The 21,625-nt window shown below is 47.7% G+C and overlaps 1 protein-coding gene across 1 annotated transcript in view; it reads left to right on the plus strand.

Moving 5' to 3' along the window:
• gad2 (glutamate decarboxylase 2) overlaps positions 1-21,625 on the plus strand; it is a 187,990-nt gene that overhangs the window by 81,219 nt on the left and 85,146 nt on the right. The window contains exon 5 of the mRNA XM_038798155.1: positions 12,291-12,381. Coding sequence (XP_038654083.1) covers positions 12,291-12,381 — 91 coding nt within the window. The remainder of the gene's footprint in view (positions 1-12,290; positions 12,382-21,625) is intronic.

Raw genomic sequence — 21,625 nt, forward strand, 5'->3', positions numbered from 1 at the left:
GTGTTCATCAATGAGCAGAGAATGTATCTTTGCTCCGGTTTCCTCCCACAGTCCAAAGATGTGCAAGTTAGGTGGGTTGGACATGATAAATTGCCCTTAGTGTCCAAAATTGCCCTTAGTGTTGGGTGGAGTTACTGGATTATGGGGATAGGGTGGAGGTGTTAACCTTGTGTAGGGTGCTCTTTCCAGGAGCCGGTGCAGACTCGATGGGCCGAATGGCCTCCTTCTGCACTGTAAATTCTCTGAACTATGAACAAATGAACGGTAGTACGATTTGACTGTTGCATTCAAAGAAGCACTGTGAAGGGCTTTAGGGCTTCATGAGTAAATCTGACAGAGCCAATGACTCCAACCCAGATTTAACTTCCCCTCGTGATAATGTTCCGGTAACTCACACCAACTGCTTCAAACTGGCACAGCAAATAAAACTGGAATCTTGGAACAAGCTGTTCCTTTCCTCACACAATTAAAATAACAATAAAAGCCAATTACGTCGCTGCTCTTTCACACAGAGCCGAAGCTTGGTCACTTTACCATAGCTGTCCTTTCGCATGCAGTCAGATTGCAAGCAAATAAAAGGCCAAATGTGCACAGTGAATGTTAATTAACTTGCGTCACTATGGTTACTAAAAGCCAATACATTGTCAGTAACAACTCATTTGCAGTAGTTGTCCAACATAATGGCTCTCTTCACACAAAAATATCATTTTCAAATGTTGGACGGTACAATAGCTGCTTTTATTATGCTCTGATAAATTGAGATGTCTGTGGACTTATTCCAACTTTCTTATATCATTGACACTCTTTTAATCATTACGGGATATCGTATTAAACATTACGGACAAGGTTTTTCAAAATCCAGGACAAATTTCCAATCAAGGTCAGGATTGGCAATGGACCAGCATGAAATTTTGGCACCACCAGTTGTTGAGCCAGTTCCCTTCATTAATCCCAACCCCAAGTTACCCACAGAAAGGCCGGGATGGGGTCGGATTGGCTGCTCGCCAGCAAGCAGCAGGTGGCCAATTATCGGCATCGGCCTCTTTCTCAAGTCAACTGGGATTTCCAGTCAGCAATGCAGGCAGCCTACATTGACCTGCCCCTGCTAGATCTTGCCCAAGCAGTGGTGGCAGTTTTAAAAATCGAAAAGAAAAATTACCTGGCCTTTGCCCTCTCAGTCTCCATCTTCAGATCAGCAGGAATGGTGGCGTGGATGCCGGTCTGGGAGTGCTGGAGGGCCCTCCAGATTTGTGAGCATGCCTGCCAACAGGGCAAGCCCATGCCTTGGCTTTTAATTGGCTCTTCATTTCAAAATAGCAGTGGGCGTGTCTAGAATATGCCAGGCGGAGTCGGAATCCGGACCTAACCCCCAAGTTAGTTCCACCCCCAAATGAAAATTCGGCCTCCTGTGGCAGCACGTCATCCTTCCTGGCAGCTTTGAGTCTAGAGCGACATTGGCCCCAGTTTTACAAAGATTGAATAATAGGGATGTCAGAAAGTTGGAATAAGTTCCATTAGGCCTTGTGGAAAGAAATGGTAACAATTCCCTTTCACAGATGAATGCGTTGTGCCTGAAGTCACAAGCAAAGAGTTGTCGGCTGGATTCTCTGTTCACTGACGGAAAAATCGGGAAACTTGATTGGCCGGAGAATTGGTTCCGACGCCAAAATCACGGTGGGCACCGATTTGACACCAAATCGCAATTCTCCGTCACCTCGACAGGGGTGTCATTGCGGTTCAGAACGCATGTACTGTAAAAGCCGTTTGCATGCCATTAGCAGGCCTGACCCGGCATATTCTCCCGGCACTCCGCTATTCTCCGCTTCCGATGGGCCAGGTTACCGATGGCGCAGTGCACTTGTGCTTTTAAAAATTGTGAGACCAGCGTCGTGGCTGCTGAGGGAGAGAGAGGGGGTACAGAAAGGGTCTAACATTTCCATAGTTTACTGGCAATTGTGCCGCTGGCCGGGGGGCTTCTGCCAGGGACGAGGGAAGCATAATAATTTTTATTGTCACAAGTAGGCGACATTAACACTGCAATGAAGTTACTGTGAAAAGCCCCTAGTCGCCACACTCCGGCACCTGTACGGGTACACAGAGGGAGAATTCAGTCTGTCCAATTCACCTAAGAAGCACGGGTTGGATTTTCCGATCACCGACGCCGAAATCGTGTTTGGCGAACGGCCAGAGAATCCAAGTTTACGACCGAATCGAGGGCGGCACCATTTTCACGATGCTCCGCCCCTTCCGAAGAAGCGTACTCGGCCTCGGGACGTTGCCTGAGGCTCGCCCCCCCCCCCCCCCCCCCCCCCCCCCGATGCTCCGGCCCCAGCCGGTCGAGTTCCCAACGGCATGGGTCTCTCATGGTCTCATCCATCGGGAACTCAGCATGGCAGCTGCGGACTCAGTCCAGCGCCGCCACAGTCAGAGGATGGCAGGGAGGGGGACATTATTCGGGGCTGGGGGCACTGTGGTGGAGTGGTCTGGCACACGCGACCCGGCCAAAGGGGGGCACTATTTAGCGGGCCCAGTCCACGGGTTTTAAAAGCACAAGTGAACTGCGCCATCGGTAACCTGGCCCATCGGAAGCGGAGAATAGCGGAGTGCCCGGAGAATATGCCGGGTCAGGCATGCTAATGGCATGCAAACGGCGTTTACAGTACATGCGTTCTGAACCGCAATGACACCCCTGTCGAGGTGATGGAGAATTGCGATTTGGTGTCAAATCGGTGCCCACCGTGATTTTGGCGTCGGAACCAATTCTCCGGCCAATCAAGTTTCCCGATTTTTCCGTCAGTGAACAGAGAATCCAGCCGACAACTCTTTGCTTGTGACTTCAGGCACAACGCATTCATCTGTGAAAGGGAATTGTTACCATTTCTTTCCACAAGGCCTAATGGAACTTATTCCAACTTTCTGACATCCCTATTATTCAATCTTTGTAAAACTGGGGCCATTGTCGCTCTAGACTCAAAGCTGCCATGTAGCACAACGCAGCTGTTGCAGGCTACTGCCATATGCATGCGCGGACATGGACCCGGATGGGCCATGGGGTTGGGTGGACAGGCACCATTGCTGCAGCCGGAAAGACAGCCATGCACCTGCACACACCGCTGACAGTCCACTGTGAACTTAGGGCCACAGGTCATATAGGTTGTGGTGATATGCATCACTGTAAATACACAAGGGGTTAATGTAAATATACATAGACTAGCTAGACACTAGAGGGAGCACCAGAGACATGACATACAGACAGTCAACCAATAGGTCAGTAAGATAGGACACGACCAATGGGCATTCACGATACACACAGAGGTGACACTACCACAGGGGTGCATTACACCAACCCATATAAAAGGACACAGCACACATGATCTTCCTCTTTCCAGAGGAGGCATTCAGTGAGTACACAGGGTTAATTTGAAACACATCACACCCACCACGTGGATTGTAGCAGACTGGTTCGTCAGTCTGAGTAGCTATAGCAGGATTAACAGGAGAGTCGGATCCAAGTAAGAGAATTGTTAACCGTTTAATTAATGTGTTAAAGCTATCTCCAGTCTGAACCTTCCTTTGTCAGAGTGTACATCAAGGAAGCAGCTTATGCTATGTCAAGAGCATAACAAAACATAGGTGTCCTCCCAAGGCACCCTCCCGAGGTGCCTTCTGGCTCCAGCCAGCCCAGTTGTATGGACGCGCCCCCAGCGCAACCAGTGGCATCTTGTTGGCTGGGATGAGTGTGCATGGGGATTGTTGGCCTCCCAAGCGTCAATCACGGACCCAGCGAATCTGGCTCTGTTTTTCATTGGAATCGGTTATGTTCCACATGGCACCAGTGCTAGCCCCTCCACAGTCGCTGAATCAGACAAGGTTCGGCGCCAGTTTTGTTGTCGCGAAAGTCCATGAATCCTGCCCCGGTGTCAACACTGAAGGAACGGAGAATCCAGCCCATCATACTTGATTGTAGAACCACGCAAGGGAATTTGTTTAGTTCTCACTTGATCTTCTATTGATCTCAAATATGGGCAATGTTATCAGACTAAGAAATCAACTTGCAAAGGCTAAAATAACCAATGTATATTCAATCACACTTAAAGTAACTCATAAAGCAAAGGGAGAAACAGATCAGTTTTATCTTTTACAAATTCACAACTTTGTTCAGGGAAAACAACCCAGCAAACTAAATTGTTTAATTTTCTCCTCCTATGTGTCCAGTCTGGATCAGAAAAACATGGCAGAAAAATTTTCCATCCTAATAAATAACTTAACTATTCCCATCATTGAGCCCCACAGCTATCCACTAACGTGCACCAGACTGTTAGGGTTTGGTGAGTTGTGATTTGAAAATCACCTTCTGGCCCTCCCCGACCTATCAATAATTTCCTCAAGGCATTCAATCGTCTATTAATTGGAGATGATTAGATACGTAACATACCACACACCCCAGCCCCCCTCTCCCCACCCCCACCCATCCTCGCTTTGAAAATTCCAGCACATTGCAAAAGAATTGGGACATTGAATTAGGATCACTATTTTCAAAGTGTACTCATAGCAATCTTGCCTCGAAGGGCAATTGAATAATCCGAATTAAATGCCAGTTGAGGCTCAGTTGGTAGCAATCCTGCTGCTGAGTGAGAAGACTATACATTTAAGTTCCAGTACAAAGTCAGGAGTGCAGAAATCTAGGCTGACTTTCCAATGCAGTACCACTGGAAGGGTGGAATCCCTACTGTGCATAATGAGGACATTTGGTCCATCAAGTCTGCACTGACCTGTCGAAAGAGCACCCTGCCTGGGCACACTCCCCCCGCCCTATCCCTGTAATCGCACCTAATCTGCACATCTTTGGACTATGAGAAGAAACTGGAGCACACCCATGCAGACACGGGGAGAACGTACAAACCCCATATAGACAGTCACCCAAAGCTGGAATAGAACCCAGGTCCCTGGCGCTGTGAGGCAGCAATGCTAACCACTGTGCCAGTGGTCCACCCAATGTGCTGTCTTTCAGTTAAAACAGTAAACCCAGGCTCTGTCTGCTGTCTTGGGCAGGAATAAAAGATCCCATGGCACTATGGAAATCCTTCTATTTCCGTGCTGTAAAATGTCTCTATGAGTCGTTGACTATTTCAAAGAGAAGGAGGAGAATAACCCCCTTTGTTATCCTAGCCAATATTTATCCTTCAATCATCCTCACATAAGCTGATGATTTGGTCATTATCACACTGCTGTTTGGGGGGGTGTCTTGCCATGTGCAAATTGGCTGTTGTATTTTGTACATTGCATCCCTGTCTATTTCTTAGTCTGTAAAAAATAAATTATATCATGAAAGATGTAAGAGCAAGCTTTTAATTATGTTAGATGTTAGTGTACAATAATTAAAAGTCCAAATCGAATCATGCATTGGTCAAAAGAGAGCCATAATCTTGCAACAGAAATGCCTCTCCTTGACTGCCATTTAGTAAAGCAAGTGGAATCCATCTTACCTACGGTATTTAAAACTGATAAGACAAAAAAAAATCTGCCTGGCACAGTTACGGATATTTTGAAACACTTGACATTCCAGCATTGCTGCTAATGACAGCCTGAGGTTGATGGGAGTGCTGTCATATAAATGATGCAGTACTGCCATCGCTGGAGGTGACATTCTCCCGCTCCTTGGGAGTCAGTAGTTGTCACCGGACTTGTTTTGCTTTGCTAGTCTGCATGCTCCTTCCCCAACAGCCACAACTGCCCTTGTCAAGTTTGTGTACATGGAGTTGCATAAAAATGCAGAAACAATGAGAAAGGAACAGATTCCACAGAATCAGCAACTCTGAGAACTTACAGAAATCCTTTTACTTTTAAGCAGATTTATAATACAAATGGAATATTAAATGTCTAATTCGGAATTCGAATTATTTGATGGAATCTAATTATGGGTCTGGACTTTCATCCCTGAGGCGGGTAATTGGAGCTGAGAAAATTCTCACCGAGGGATAAAGTGCCTGAAAATGAGGGGCCGTTTTTGCCTGGGAGGTTGGGCAGGTATGGACTGACCTAGGAAAGAGGGAAGCAGCCACAGTGGTTGCTAGGTTGCGGGGTGGCCTTGTGGCTGTGGAACATTGTCCCGGTTAAAATAAGAACAGGCCTTCCAGCCCTCATCCCTCATACTCCACACACTCCCCATGCCCCATCCCCCATCCATGCAACCTATTGCCCCCCCCCCCCCCCCCGACACAGTCCCCATGACAGTTCATGCCCCTCTGCTCTGCTATGCCCCTCTATCCCCTCCATGTCCCTCATTCCCCCGATGCCAAGCAAGGTCACTTCCATGCCTATTGACACAGAATAGACTGCATAGAACCAATGAACTTTATCGTGCCGTTGGGCTGTATAAACAAAAAAGCTTAAAAAAAACAGTGGGGTGAATTCTCCACTTCCCCACTTCTTGGTGGGATTCTCCGTACCTGCAGCTGGCCAATGGGAATTCCCATTGTAGCCGCCCCGCGCCACCAGAAAACCCATGGGTGGGGTGCGCTGCTGGCGGAACGGAGAACCCCGCTGGCGGAGAATTCACCTCAGTAAGTCATTCGTTACTTCCCCAATTTAATAAAGTAATTGCACTGCAGCCCAATTATATTGTCAATCATCCAGACTCTTTAAATTATTAATAACAGGAGCTGCAAGCCTTTGAGACCTCTTAACCTTGTGTATAGAAACAATGTGAAATATGCAGCAGACATAAGGGAGCCAAAGTTGTGAATTAGCCAATGTTCCTTCTGGAACTTGGGTGTTTCAGTATTCTAGTGGATGTCCAGATTCTCAGCCAAGCATCATAATGAGGTTTGTCTGAGAGCCCAGAAATCCACTCACCTGTGAATAGCCTCTGATCACTGCTGTCAAATGTACTACGTTAATTTTCACAAGGTTAAGAGATTTCAAGGGTATGCAGTTTCAGTTATTGATATTTTAAGGGTCAGGAGGATTGATACATTTATTGTCCTGTAGTTAAAGGACATTTTTAACATCGTAGAAAGTAATGAAAAACTGACTTTTTCAAAGCTTATTCGCCTAATTATTGCATGAGCTGTCTGTATAATGATGTGACCCATGACCTGGAAGTGATGATATGGGCTACTTCCAGGTACTGTACTGGAACCATATATACTGGCCATATATAGACCGGCCACCTGTGGGGGCACTCATTTGTACAGCCGACTCTGGCAGGGGACTCTTACAGGTCCTATTGTCGATATTGGGTTCATTTGTTCTATGCAGTGAATAGTGGGTAAATGGGCATGGAAATGCCATAGTTTAGCACAGGGGCATGAAGGAAAATGGAGAGGGGGTTGGAAGAGGGGCACAGCTTAGCATAGGGGGCATGTGGGGCCATGGGGGGTTGGTGAAGGGGCATAGCTTAATATCGGGGCATGATGGGGTAATTGGGAGGATGAGGGTTTTACATTGGCATGGGGGCATGAGAAGATCCTTTTGAACTAATCTTTCACAAGGTCCTTTCATGCAGATTAAGGTTCACAACACCTCTGAGGTGCTGTGGTTCTCAATTCTTCAAAATTCTGGCCCAAATCCACTGCGGGGGAATAGGACATGCCAATCTCTGCAACGGAACTGGCCAATTTGGGAGTGTCAAGTGCAGATTGTGACTCAAACTGGCCCACACCCTTTAAAGGCACTCCCGGAAATGAGACAGACCAGAAATGGGAACAAAAATAGAAAATTCTGGAAAAGCCCAACAGGTGTTGCAGCATCAGTGGAGCAAGAAACAGAATTAACGTTTAGAGTCCATATGACTCTTCAGGGCTAAAGAAAGGGAGAAATGTGATAGATTTTATACTTTAAGAGGGGCTGGCCCAGAAATGGGGTTGGGAATCCCAAAATCAGGACCTAACCACCATTTTTAAAGAGACCCTTAGTCATCCCAACTTGATAATATTCAAGCCCAATGTACTTGTTATACCGTCAATTCACTGTGAGACCGTGAGAACATTAGGCTTTATTATCCATGAACTCCCCTGCCAGAGTCGGCTGTACAAATGAGTGCCCCCACAGGTGGCCGGTCTATATATGGCCAGTATATATGGTTCCAGTACAGTACCTGGAAGTAGCCCATATCATCACTTCCAGGTCATGGGTCACATCATTATACAGACAGCTCATGCAATAATTAGGCGAATACATTCACCACATTCACCCCCTGTTAAAAAATTCAAGTCCATCCGGGGGTGACGTGGGGTCATTAGATATTCAGTCTGTCTGGAGGCTGGATCGTTCTTTTAGACCTCCTCAGCTCTGGTGATGCGACGGGCATGGTTGTTGCAGATGGTGACTCTGAGGGCGCTGTGTCTGGAGCTTGAGCCTCAGTCCGGCATGTCGGAGACGGTTGGGGGTAGGCGGGGGATAGTGGGTGGTGGCAGTGCCGGTGCGGGACAATGCAGGAGACCCAGGGGGGTGTAAGGGGCGCTGGGGGTGGTGGTAGGCAATGGGGAGGGGGGCGCATTGGCAGGGTATCCAGCTGGCGCCAGGTCTCGTAGGGAGACCGTATCTTGCCGTCCGTCCAGGTGCGCGATGTAGATGTACTGGGTGTTGGCGTGCAGCAGCTGGACCCTCTCGACCAGGGGGTTGGTCTTATGGCTCCTCATATGCCTCCGGAGAAGGACAGGTCCCGGAGTTGTCAGCCAAGATGGAAGCGAGACCCCGGAGATGGACTTTCTAGGGAAGACAAACAAACGGTTGTGAGGGGTCTCGTTCATGGCTGTGCAGAGGAGTGATCTAATGGAGTGGTGAGCATCGGAGAGGACTTCCTGCCAGCGGGGGGTCGGGAGATTTCTAGACCGGAGGGCCAGAAGGACGGCCTTCCATACCGTCGTGTTCTTCCTCTCCACCTGCCCGTTTCCCTGCGGGTTATAGCTCGTAGTCCTGCTGGAGGTGATGCCTTTGCTGAACAGGTACTGACATAGCTCATCGCTCATGAACGATGTGCCCCGGTTGCTGTGGACGTAGGCAGGGAAACCGAACAGTGTGAAGATCCTGCGCAGTGCTTTTATCACAGTGGCCTAGGTCATGTTGGGGCAGGGGACAGCGAAGGGGAAGTGGGAGTACTCATCGACGACGGTTAGAAAGTATATATTACAGTTGGGGGAGGGGACGGGCCCTTTGAAGTCAATACTTAGCCGCTAAAAGGGCCGGGAGGCCTTTACCAAGAGGGCCTTGTATGGCCGGTAGAAATGCGGTTTGCACTCCACGCAGACCCGGCAGTCCCTGGTCATTGCCTTGACCTCCTCGGTGGAGAAGGGCAGATTGCGGGCCTCAATAAAGTGGGTAAACCAGGTGACCCCCAGGTAACGGAGGGCATCGTGGATAGCCCGAAGTTGGTCATCTTGCGCGCTTGTGCACGTGCCGCTTCCCAGGACGATACTTGATATCGTAATTGTAGTTGGAGAGTTTGATCCTCCACCTCAAGGTTTTGTCATTTTTTATTTTCCCCGTTGTGCGTTGTCAAACATGAAGGCGACTGACCGCAGGACGGTGATGAGGGTGAACCTCCTACTGGCTAGGTAGTGCCTCCAGTGCCGCACGGCTTCCACTATGGCTTGTGCTTCCTTCTCGACCGAGGAGTGTCGGATTTCGGAAGCGTGGAGGGTTTTAGAGAAGAATGCTACTGGCCTGCCCTCCTGGTTGAGTGTGGCAGCCAGTGCGACATCTGACGCATCGCTCTCTACCTGAAAGGGGACGGACTCGTCCACTGAGTGCATAACGGCCTTCGTCATGTCGGCCTTGATGCAGCTGAAGGCCGAGTGGGCCTCAGCCGTCAGGGAAAACTGGTGGTTTGAATAAGTGGGCGGGCTTTGTCCGCATAGTTGGGGAACCACTGGGTGTAGTAGGAAAACAGCCCCAGTCATCGTTTGAAGGCCTTGAGGCTGTGGGGAGGGGGGAATTACGTGAGAAGGCGCATACGGTCGGGGTCAGGCCCTAGAACTCCGTTCTCCACGACATAGCCGAGGATGGCCAGCCGGGTTGTGCGGAAAACGCACTTCTCTTTGTTATACGTGATGTTGAGGGATTGGGCGGCCAGGAGGAACCTCTGAAGGTTGGCGTCATGGTCCTGCTGACCATGGCCGCAGATGGTGACATTGTCCAAGTACGGGTATGTAGCCCTCAAACCGTACTGGTCCACCATTCGGTCCATTGTTCTCTGAAAGACCGAGACCCCATTAGTGACGCCGAAGGGGACTCTGAGGAAGTGGAAGAGTCGGCCAGCTTCTTCAAAGGCAGTGCAGTGGCGCTCTTCTGGGCAGATTGGGAGCTGGTGGTAGGCCGACTTCAGATCGACCATTGAGAACACACGGTACTGTGCGATCTGGTTGACCATCTCCGCTATGCAGGGGAGGGGGTACGCATCCAGTTGCGTGAACTGGTCAATGGTCTGGCTGTAGTCCACAACCATCCGATTCTTATCCCCGGTCCGGATGACCACCACTTGCGCTCTCCAGGGGCTGTTGCTGGCCTCAATAATCCCTTCACTCAACAGTTGCTGAACCTCCGACTTGATAAAAGCCATGTCTTGGGAACTGTACCGCCTGCTCCTGGTGGCGATGGGCTTACAGTCGGGAGTGAGGTTTGCAAAGAGCGAAGGGGGGAGACCTTGAGGGTCGCGTGGCTACATACCATGAGGGGGGGCAAGGGTCCACCGAACCCCACAAGTCACATGAGGCTGATGACACATCTGAAGGGGGCGTTCCGGGCAGGTACACAGCCACATTGCGGGGTCTGCGGGCCTGTGAGTCCATGGGTCAGGCCTGGTGAGTTTTCGACTTCTGGGTTTTAGGTCGGCCCCCGCAGACTCTGGCGAAGTGTCCCTTTTTCCCACAATCGCTGCATGTCGCTGTGTGGGCAGGACAACGCTGCCGGGGATGTTGACCCTGGCCGCAGAAGTAGCACTGCGAGTCCCCGGTCTAGACTGGCAGCCACGTGGCACAGGCCTGTGACGTAGTCGGGTCCGACGGCGGCCTCGACAATGGTTTCCACGAGGGGTTTGCCGGGTCCTCGGGGAACGCACTGAGGCTCTGGTAGGCCACCTCTAACGAGGTAGCTAGCTTTACCGTGTCCCGCAGGTCAGAGGTCCCGTTTTCCAGCAGGCGCTGCCTGATGTAGTTCGATCGGACCCCAGCCACGTAGGTGTCCCAGATCTGTAGGTTCATGTGTTCCTCCGCTGTCACATCCTGATAGCTGCAGTTCCTCGCGAATAGGGTCAGGGTTTCCAGGTACTCATCTCGCGATTCCCCAGCATGATGGCGGCGAGTAGTGAGAAGGTGTCGGGCATACACCTCGTTTACAGGCTTCACGAAATGCACCTTGAAGGTTGCAACCGCTGCCTCGTACGTGGCAGCTTTCTCTATCATCACGGAGATTCATTGGCTCACCCAAGCGTGGAGGGGTCGCAGCTTGAGGGTTTCAGTGGGAGGTGTTGTGGAGGAGTTGAGATAGGCCTCGAAGCTGCAAAGCCAATGTTCGAAGATCTCCTTTGCCTCTGACGCGTGTTCGTCGAGTTCGAGCTTATTTGGCTTCAGAGCGGCTTCCATGGTGCTGTCGATGGATAATAAATTGTCATACCATCAATTCACTGTGAGACCGTGAGAACAAGTAAACATTGGGCTTTATTATCAATGAACTTACCTGCCAGAGTCGGCTGTACAAATGAGTGCCACCCAAAGGTGGCCGGCCTATATATGGCCCCGGTGAGGGTGGAGCCAGAGGCGGAGCCCATCGGGGTTCCAGTACAGTACCTGGAAGTAGCCTGTATTATCACTTCCAGGTCATGGGTCACATCATTATGCAGACAGCTCATGCATTAGGTGAATACATTCACCACAGTACTCATTAAAGTCACAATGAAGTGTCATATCGTTTTGCCAGGGTTGAACCTCAATATTTATTTTCCAACGATCATGCATGAATCTTGTTGAATAGTCATGCTATTGGCGTTATAGTGAACTCTCTATGCAGCACTGTTTCAGGGCAGTTTCAAACAGTTAGACGTAAAAAAGTTGTGAATTGGGACTGTGCAAAATAGCTTATCGGTTGTTACTTCAGTGTCGCAGAATCTACACTGCAATATAAATGCAGCAGATTCAAAACTCAAGGACGTTATCGAACGGATATTTGGCGTGATTCTATTGTACAAAAATCTGTATTCTGCATTACGTTTTCTAAGAAAGAACCATTTTTAACTCAACATACTTGAGGCAAACATCCACAAATTGACACTAATATGTTGTTTGTTCATATAGGCCATCCTAGATATTTCAACCAGCTTTCAACAGGATTAGATATGGTTGGTCTTGCTGCTGATTGGCTTACCTCCACTGCTAATACTAACATGTAAGTGTGCTGTTGTCGCTGCATGGTGATTCGTATAAAGTGTCTTTGTTTTGTCTCAAGTGTCAGTGATTGATCTCCTTCGCCTGTGAGATAATTGAACTCATTTGCTCTGAGGCTCAGTTGCAGGCTGGAGGCAGGGTCACATTCTCCTCAGACAGGTTCGAGGCAGCTACAGAGTTGGGTGGATCTATTCATGATTGTTTGGTTCCCTAGCCCCCACCCAGATTCTAACTTCATGGGCGGGATTCTCCGATTACCGACACTGATATCGCGTTCGGCGATTGGCCGCAGAATCCATTTTAAAACCGAAATCGGGGGCGGCGCTATTTTTTCCGATGCTCTGCCCCTTCAAAAAGAGCGTCCTCGAGGGCAGCACGGTGGTGCAGTGGTTAGCATTCACGGCGCTGAGGCCCCAGGTTCGATCCCGGCCCTGGGTCACTGTCCGTGTGGAGTTTGCACATTCTACCCGTGTTTGCGTGGGTTTTGCCCCCACACCCCAAAGATATGCAGGGTAGGTGGATCGGCCATGCTAAATTGCCCCTTAATTGAAAAAAATGTACTCTAAATTTTTTTTTAAAAACGGGCATACTCGAGAGAACGGCGCAAGCCATGAGAACAGCCTCAGGGCGTCACCTGAGGCCCTTCCCCAATGCCCCACCCCCAATGGGCCGACTTCCCGACGGCGTCAGTCGTGTGTCCTCTCAATTTCCGTAAACCTGGCATGGCGGCTGCAGACTGTGTCCAGTGCTGCCACAGTCTGTGGGGGAGCCATTCCCTGGCAGTGGGCTGGGGGAACTGGGGGGGTGGGGTGGTCCAGGGTTGGCAAGGGGTGTTACAGGGGGCAGTTTCTGGCTGGCTGGGGCCGCATGCGACTAGCGACATGTTGTACGGCGCGGTCGCCGCCGAGCCCATGCGCAGCCACGGACCCGGCCATTCTGCATCCTCATCAGCAGGTAAAGCCGGGGGTTTAACATATCATGGCGCTAGCCCCCCACCGGACAGAGCTTCAGTGCAGGGGCAGCGCCGACATTTTAGTCGTAAGACCAGACGCATCCTCCGGATATAGCCGCAGAATCGGAGAATCCAGCCCCATGTCCCCATTCCCCATTCATCCTTATTCACCCAGTAACCACGAGTTACAGAACTCATGAGTCATATAGTAGTACTGGCAGGTCTGGCACGGTAGCATTGTGGATAGCACAAATGCTTCACAGCTCCAGGGTCCCAGGTTCGATTCCCGGCTTGGGTCACTGTCTGTGCGGAGTCTGCACATCCTCCCCGTGTGTGCGTGGGTTTCCTCCGGGTGCTCCGGTTTCCTCCCACAGTCCAAAGATGTGCGGGTTAGGTGGATTGGCCATGCTAAATTGCCCTTAGGGTCCAAATTGCCCTTAGTGTTGGGTTGGGTTGCTGGGGATAGGGTGGAGGTGTTAACCTTGGGTAGGGTGCTCTTTCCAAGAGCCGGTACAGACTCGATGGGCCGAATGGCCTCTTTCTGCACTGTAAATTCTATGATCTATGATCTATTTCATGAGCACTTCAGTCAGCCATTCAAAATTCCCTTTGAAAAGAATTGCCACTCTTATAAGTTCCTAAAACTGTCAGTCAAACATATTGATTAAAAAAAACTGGCCGTGATTCTGCCAATTGAAGATTAAGTGCTCCCGCAAATGGGAAAATTGGAGTCTTTCCCGCTGGTGCTGGGAGCAAACCTCACATTCCATTCAATGGCACTTAGAAAACATTTACCCAGGAGTGGGACTCTCATGCCACTCAGTCGCACAACTTTTTATAACGGGATGGGTGTTTTCACTGGATCTGAGAGCGTGAGACCTGATCCTTCTGACCGGAGTGCAAGCTGCCAGGTTCCCGTTTCTCAGGATTTGCATCAATTCACGTCAGCGGGACTCCCAATTGGGAGTGGGTGCTGGGGCATCCCAGAAGGCAGCTAAATCGGGTGTCCTGCCCATAAATTCGATTCAAATTAGTAATAAATGGCTATTTGCATGTTCCCATCGCCTCTGGGTGGAAACCTTGTTGAGGTCAGCAGGAACCTTGTCGGAGCTGGCAGGCTGGGCCTGGAGACTTGCAATAGGTTTGCCGATGGAGTAAATCCCATATGTTGCCCAACGCCTGACCCACCGGACCATCGGCTTCCCACCGTTGGCTGGCAATGTCAGAGAATCCCCACCTGCAATTCACTTAACATTGCCTACTTGTTTATTTGAACAATATTAGGAAATGAAAATGATTTTTAAAGAAAAATTAATGCATTACAAGCTCATAAAACTGTCAGGCAAACAAAGCCAGGAGCCCCTTTACCCTACCTGACAAAACAATTGTCTAGCCATTTTGTTGACCTACATGGTTGATATCGTTGTTGTATGAACTCATTCTGAATCTGTGGCTGACCTCCAAGACTCACAAATGAATTCAGCCCTGTAGTGGGTGGTTTACACGGCTGTGAAGAGGACTGATAATTTTGTTCGACAGTTTTATGATCTTGTAGTCAGTTTATTTTTCTTTCAGTTTTTTATAGAATGCCTGTTTGTTTGTTTGGATAATAGAAGGAATAGTGTGTAGATTAAAGGTTTTTCTAAAGTCTGTGTTTGACTGGCAGTTTCATGAGCTTGTAACAGAGCATCTTTTTCAAAGATGTGGAGATGCCGGTGTTGGACTGTAGTGAGCAGAGTAAGAAGTCTTACAACACCAGGTTAAAGTCCAACAGGTTTGTTTCAAACACGAGCTTTCGGAGCGCTGCTCCTTCCTCAGGTGAAATGATGTTCACCTGAGGAAGGAGCTGTGCTCCGAAAGCTCGTGTTTGAAACAAACCTGTTGGACTTTAACCTGGTGTTGTAAGATCTCTTTTTCAAAGGTAATTTTAAATGTCTGATTATCTTTTTAATTTCATGAGCATTTCAAAACTTGCCAATACCGTTAGATGGCTCATTACTTCTGTACTTAATGGACACTAGAAGAATGCTTCAAAGGTTCAACAGATATCAAGACATTAAATCAATGTGAAAACCAAACCACAGGGTCCCTAGTTATATTAGTATCTAATTATCCATATTGGACAATGTAGACGTAAAGAAGACTTTATCAACTGGATGAAGTATTCTCATGCATCTGAACCCTTACACAGTGCTGATCATTTTAATGTATGTTACCTATTAAGGATAGAGCCCAATGACCACTGTATTAATAACATATTTATCTTTTCAAATTGCATCAAATTATGTCAGTTGTAGTTGTCAAGAACTTTTAAACTTATCCATCAAAAGGTCCTGCAACACAACAGGCTTCCCCCAAGGTTCATGAATTGGTTTACTGGTTTGGTTCCCACAGCCTTCAGGAACTTGCCGACCTTCATGAAAATATCAACCTAAGGGAAATTTGTATTTGGATCAGGCACTTAAATAGTAAACCTGATGCTACATTTATTGGGTGTCAAGCCACAACTAACCAAGGGAAATGACAGGTGGTAAGAACAGGACGGTGGGTATGAAATGGTAGCCCTATGTGCTTCCCATTTTAGTCCTCACCAGACAAATTTACTTAGCATTGGGCGACATAAATTCATCCTTGAAAGTCCAAAAGTTAATACGGCACAGAAGAAGGCCATTCAACTCATTGAATGAATGCTGACTTTCAATCTAGTTAGTCCCATTCCCTACTCTACCCCGAGCTGAAAGTATTTCCCCCTCATTTGTCTGTCCAATTCATCTCCACTTCCACCACTCCCATTGATAGTGAGTTCCATGTTATCTCTTGTGTCAACAGTGTGTAATTCCTAACAACATAACTCTTGTCTTTTCTCAGTGCCCATGCGATTGCAATTAAAATGTCAAGTTCCCCAGTCGTGTACACAGGAGACATGATCAATCTTGTGGCAGGGGAAGCTTTACAAAGGCAAAGCATACTGTCTGCTGACTAAGCTGAAGCTAAGGGAGGGCTGTAAATTAGGCTTCTGATCAAATAGGGAGTCTCTGCCTTGTGACCACAAATTTCCTGCCCAATTCCATTGGCATGAACATTTGAGAGCCCAAAAGTGGCACAGGAATATTTCAAAATTAAATTCTACTTGTAAATATTTTGCATTACATTTGTTTCACTTCATTCACATGACCATCACCATTATGTTTTGGGACTAGCTTAATCAGGGAGCTAAATCTGCTGGCATACCTTGAGGTTAATAGTTACAGGGGAGTTAGGGACATTTCCTGTTATTGTGGAAGCAACCGTGTTGCATTTTGTTCCCTTTTAATAAATGCTTGTGTTAATGTTCAGTGTAGTGTTCTCTGGGACATGACTGAACTTGCAGACTCTCCACCATCAGCAAAGTGATGGAAGAAGTCATCAACAGTGCTATCAAACGGCACTTACTCAGCAACAACCTGCTCATGGACGCTCAGTTTGGGTTCTGCCAGGGTCACACAGCTCTTGACCTCATTACAGCTTTGATTCAAACATGGACAAAAGAACTGAATGCCAGAGGTACGGTGAGAGTGACTGCCTTTGACATCAAGGCAGCATTTGACCGAGTGTGGCATTAATGGGCCCTAGCTAAATGAGTCAATGGGAATCAGGGGGGAAACTCTCTGCTGGTTGGAGTCATACCTGGCACAAAGGAAGATGGTTGTGGTGGTTGGAGGTCAATCATCTCAGCTCCAGGACATCACCGCAGGTGTTCCTCAGGGTAGTATCCTCGGCCCAACCATCTTCAGCTGCTTCATCAATGACCTCCCTTCCATCATAAGGTCAAAAGTTGGGATGTTTACAGATGACTGCACCATGTTCAGCATCATTCATGGCTCCTCAGACAATGAAGCAGTCCATGTCCAAATGCAGCTAGACCTAGATAATATCCAGGCTTGGGCTGACAAGTGGCAAGTTACTTTCATGCCATGCAAGTGCCAGGGAATGACCATCTCCTACAAGAGAGGATATAACCATCACCACTTGACATTCAATGGCATTACCATTGCTGAATCCTCCACAATCAACATCCTCGGGTTACCATTAATCAGAAACCAAAATGGACTAGCCATATTAATACTGTGGCTACCAGGGCAGGTTAAAGGCTAGAAATCCTATGCCAAGTAACTCACCTCCTGATGCGCCCCCCCCCCCCCCCCCCCCCCCCCACTCCCCGCCAAAGCTTGTCCACCATCTACAAGGCTGCACCTCCAACAATGCTCAAGAAGCTCGGCACCATCCAGGACAAAGCAGCCGGCTTGATTGCTCCCCCTTCTGCAAACATTCAAACCCTCCACCACCAACGAGCAGTGGCAGCCATGTGTACCATCTACAAGCTGCACTGCAGTAACTCACCAAGGTTCCTTCGACAGCACCTTCCAAACCCACAACTATTACCATCTAGAAGGACAAGAGTAGCAGATACCTGGGAGCCCCACCACCTGGAGTTTCGCCTCCAAGTCACTCACCATCCTGACTTGGAAATATATCGCCGCTCCTTCACTGTCATTGGGGCAAAATCCTGGAACTTCCTCCCTAACAGCACAGTGGGTGTACCTACACCTCAGGGGCTGCCGTGGTTCAAGAAGCAACTCACCACCACCTTCTGAAGAGCAACTAGGGATGGGCAATAAATGCTGGCCTAATCAGTGATACCCACATTCCGTAAATGAATAAAAATAAGACTCAACTGCCTTTCCCGTCTATGCATTATAAAGGACATGTCCAATATCAATCTTGGCAGGGATAAGTGAAATGTTGTTGGTAAACTCAAAGCTCTGAAAGGATTCTGCCTGTCAACACAACGAGTGCTGGGACACACAGGGACACACCTTTGGACAGTACTCACACCACCTTCTAGGCCGTGACTAACATACCACCACTCTTCCTCTCCACCACAAACAGAACTCTATGCCTTCCTCCTTCACTCCTCCATGCCCTCATCCCCACTTTCTGCCTTCTCTGGATTCTTTTCCGCTCCTCCATGCCCGTGACAGAACTCCCAGGTTTCCTCCTCCCACCACTAACTCACCCTTGCCAGTCCTGAGCCACCCTGCAAGATGTCATTTTCCTGCACCCTACCCTTGTGCCAGAGATAAAGAAGGAAAACTGCTTATGTTCCACACAACTGGACGAAGCCAAAAGGTGCATGCCACCTTTAAACAAACATGAGCTATGTGCCAGAAGATTCCCGTGTGTTGCTAACTTTATCTTGAAGATAGGACATAGCTAAACGAAAGTTTGGTGCAAATAAGTATTCACGGCATGCAAATATATTGTAAGTATAAACCTGCTATAAACCGGCATGAGACCTGACACTCAGCAAACACGCCACTGACTTTATTGCTGCATCTCAACCATCAGGAAATTAAGATTTTGTCCAATTAAGTCACCCGTCACACCTCGGCTGGGATTTTCCTGCCCACTGGAAATCTCTTTCCGGCCTCTAGGGTCTGGAAATTTATCTTGGCTGCTGGTGTAAATAGGCTAAAGCTTGAGAAGGAGGCTTTGACTGCAGCTTTCTGAAATGTTGTGGTAGCAGGGTCCAGATACGACCTTGTGCCTCATAAAATCAGATAGCTATAATCCTGGAAAATGCAGGCATTTTAGTTTTACTTTAATACCTGGAAGCTTACATGGTGCAGAAATTCATCTCGAATGGGGATGTGAAAAGGGTGGGACTGCATCCAATGCTTGTCGTACACCTGAGACAATGCCATCCCTTCTCTTTACACTGCCAGTCAAGATAAATGTCCACATCCAAGAGGGTGGAAAGAGATTTATTTAGTGGCAAGTTGAAAGCATTTCTGAAAGAAAGGATCATCGTTAAACAACCCTTGAAGAAAAGATATTGACAAAAGGAAAGTCAAAGAGCGTTTTTACACAGCGAGGGCAATGTTATGGAGATGACAGGATTGAAATGTGGGCCGGGGTTTTCTGGCCCTGCTGAATGTCAGTGGACATTTGTCTGGCTTGCCGCATTCCCCGCAGCAGATTCACCTATATCTTATACTGTTATTCGCTCACTCTCTCCTGTAACCTTGCCTTTTTGGGCTCTTAGTTATTCTGACCCCAACTTAACTGTCTTATTACTACTAATGAAAAGCCTTTTCATTGCTTTTTATTTTATTTGTAAATGTTTTCATTCTTTTCCCTTTTGACTCGGTAATTTTATTTTTAGATTTTTCGGTTTGTTTTTGCTCAGACGTTCTTTTTATTTTGCTCATTGCCTTTGAATTCTGTCTAGCGCCGCTGTTCGCCTGCAAAATCCTAACTTCAAAACTCTCCTTTACTGCATACTCGCTTTATAGCTCCGATCACCCATTTAAATATCCCCTATTGCTGATTTACAATTCTCTTTGCCTGCCTTTCCTTCCACTCAATCTGGGCAAAGTCCCTACTCAACTTGCTATCATTTTCTTTTCTCTCTCCTTACACTGAACCTAATTATGTTCTGCTCACTGCTTCCCAGATGTTCCCCAGCTTTTAGAATGCTCATTTTCTCTACTTCATTACCCAGAACCATGTGTAGTAGTACTGTCCATGCTGGAGTAATGTTGTCTCTGGCTGTGTGGATCCCTATCTCCGTAGGTGATTTTGTTGCACGCATTGAAGGCAAAGGGTCATTGGCTGCAAAGATACGGGCTGAACACCCCATTTTATTCTGGTCATGGACGAGCTCTCGCAGCAGTTTCCACTTTACTGGAAAATCCAAACTTCCTATTACTATCAAGAGAGTACCATGCACAGAAAATCACTTTTAAAGATTTATAAGCATCATGCGATTGTTTCAGCACTGGTGTCAGTACTCTGAATTGCACACTGCCTTGAGAAGTAGAGTACCATGACCTTTACGGAAATGATTAGCAGTCACACAATTAAAAAAGGACATTGTTGGATTCTTATGGGCTGCAGACATATTGCATGTCGACAAAGATCTAATGCAAGTGAACACAGTTCACTAATTAGGAACTATCAGAATTATTAAACAGATCATTATATTAACCATGAGAGGCTTCAATGTGCATTTTCAGTCATTGTGTATCCCATTAATAGTTTACTTGGGCCATTGGACAGGATAATACAGTGTAGGCCTGGAAAACCCCTGTTGATACTTTTCTCTCAATTTCAAGCTGACACAGAACATGGATAAATTAGGACATTCCACATTTTCTTATAAACTGTCATTTATTAAAGCTACTTATGTCGTTTCACATTTTACAGCCCTACAGAGAAATAGTCTGTTAACATTGTTAAGTATTGATTTGAGAAATTAGAAGAAAGAATTATTCCCTTCGGTCATGAACACACTGCTGGGTTTTGGAGGGCAGTTCCAGAGATGGATTTCCCTCTAATTAATAATTCAACCAATGTGCATTCTTCATGTGTGGGCCCTAACAATGAATTCTTATAATTGTGGAAGCTTGGCAGTGTGCTTTCCTGGCAGAGTGCCTCGGCAGGAACCCGGGTTCAATTCCTGGCTTGGGTCTCGTGCTTGTTAGGTGAATTGGACATTCTGAATTCTCCCTCAGTGTACCCGAACAGGCGCTGGAATGTGGCGACTAGGGGGTTTTCACAGTAACTTCATTGCAGTGTTAATGTAAGTCTACTTGTGACACTAATAAAGATTATTATTATAAACTCTTTGGACTTGGGGAAGCAGAAAGTGACCCTAAGGGAAGATCCGAGATGAGGCAAACAAATATCTCCCTGTATGGATTTCTCAGTAACCTAGAACCATAGTAATGATATAGCACAGAAGAGGCCATTCAGCCCATCTTGTCCATGCCAATCTAAAGCCACACAGGTGCCCTTTATAATCCCAGATTACTACACATTACCCATAGCCCTGCAATTTACAGTACTAAAGGCTTCGGGGTGATCTTATAGAGGTCTATAGAATAATGAGGAGCATACATAAGGTAGATAGGCAACAACGTTTTCCAAAGGTAGAGGAGTCTAGGACTAGAGGGCAATAGGTTTTAGGTGAGGGGGGAGAGATACAAAAGAGACCAGAGGGGAAATGTTATCACAGAGGGTGATGAGCATCTGGAACGAGCTGCCAGAGGCAGTGGTAGAGGCGGGTATAATTTTTTCCTTTAAAAAATAGTTAGATAGTTACTTGGGCAGGTTGGGTATGAGGGATATGGGCCAAATGTGGGCAAGTGGGACTAGCTTAGTGATAGAAACTGGGTGGCATAGACAAGCTGGGCCGAAGGGCCTGTTTCCATGCTGTAAACATCTATGACTCTGTGTGGTACAGATCCGG

The sequence above is a fragment of the Scyliorhinus canicula genome, chromosome 5 (genome assembly GCF_902713615.1).
Source record: "Scyliorhinus canicula chromosome 5, sScyCan1.1, whole genome shotgun sequence".
In the NCBI taxonomy this organism is placed as follows: Eukaryota; Metazoa; Chordata; class Chondrichthyes; order Carcharhiniformes; family Scyliorhinidae; genus Scyliorhinus; species Scyliorhinus canicula.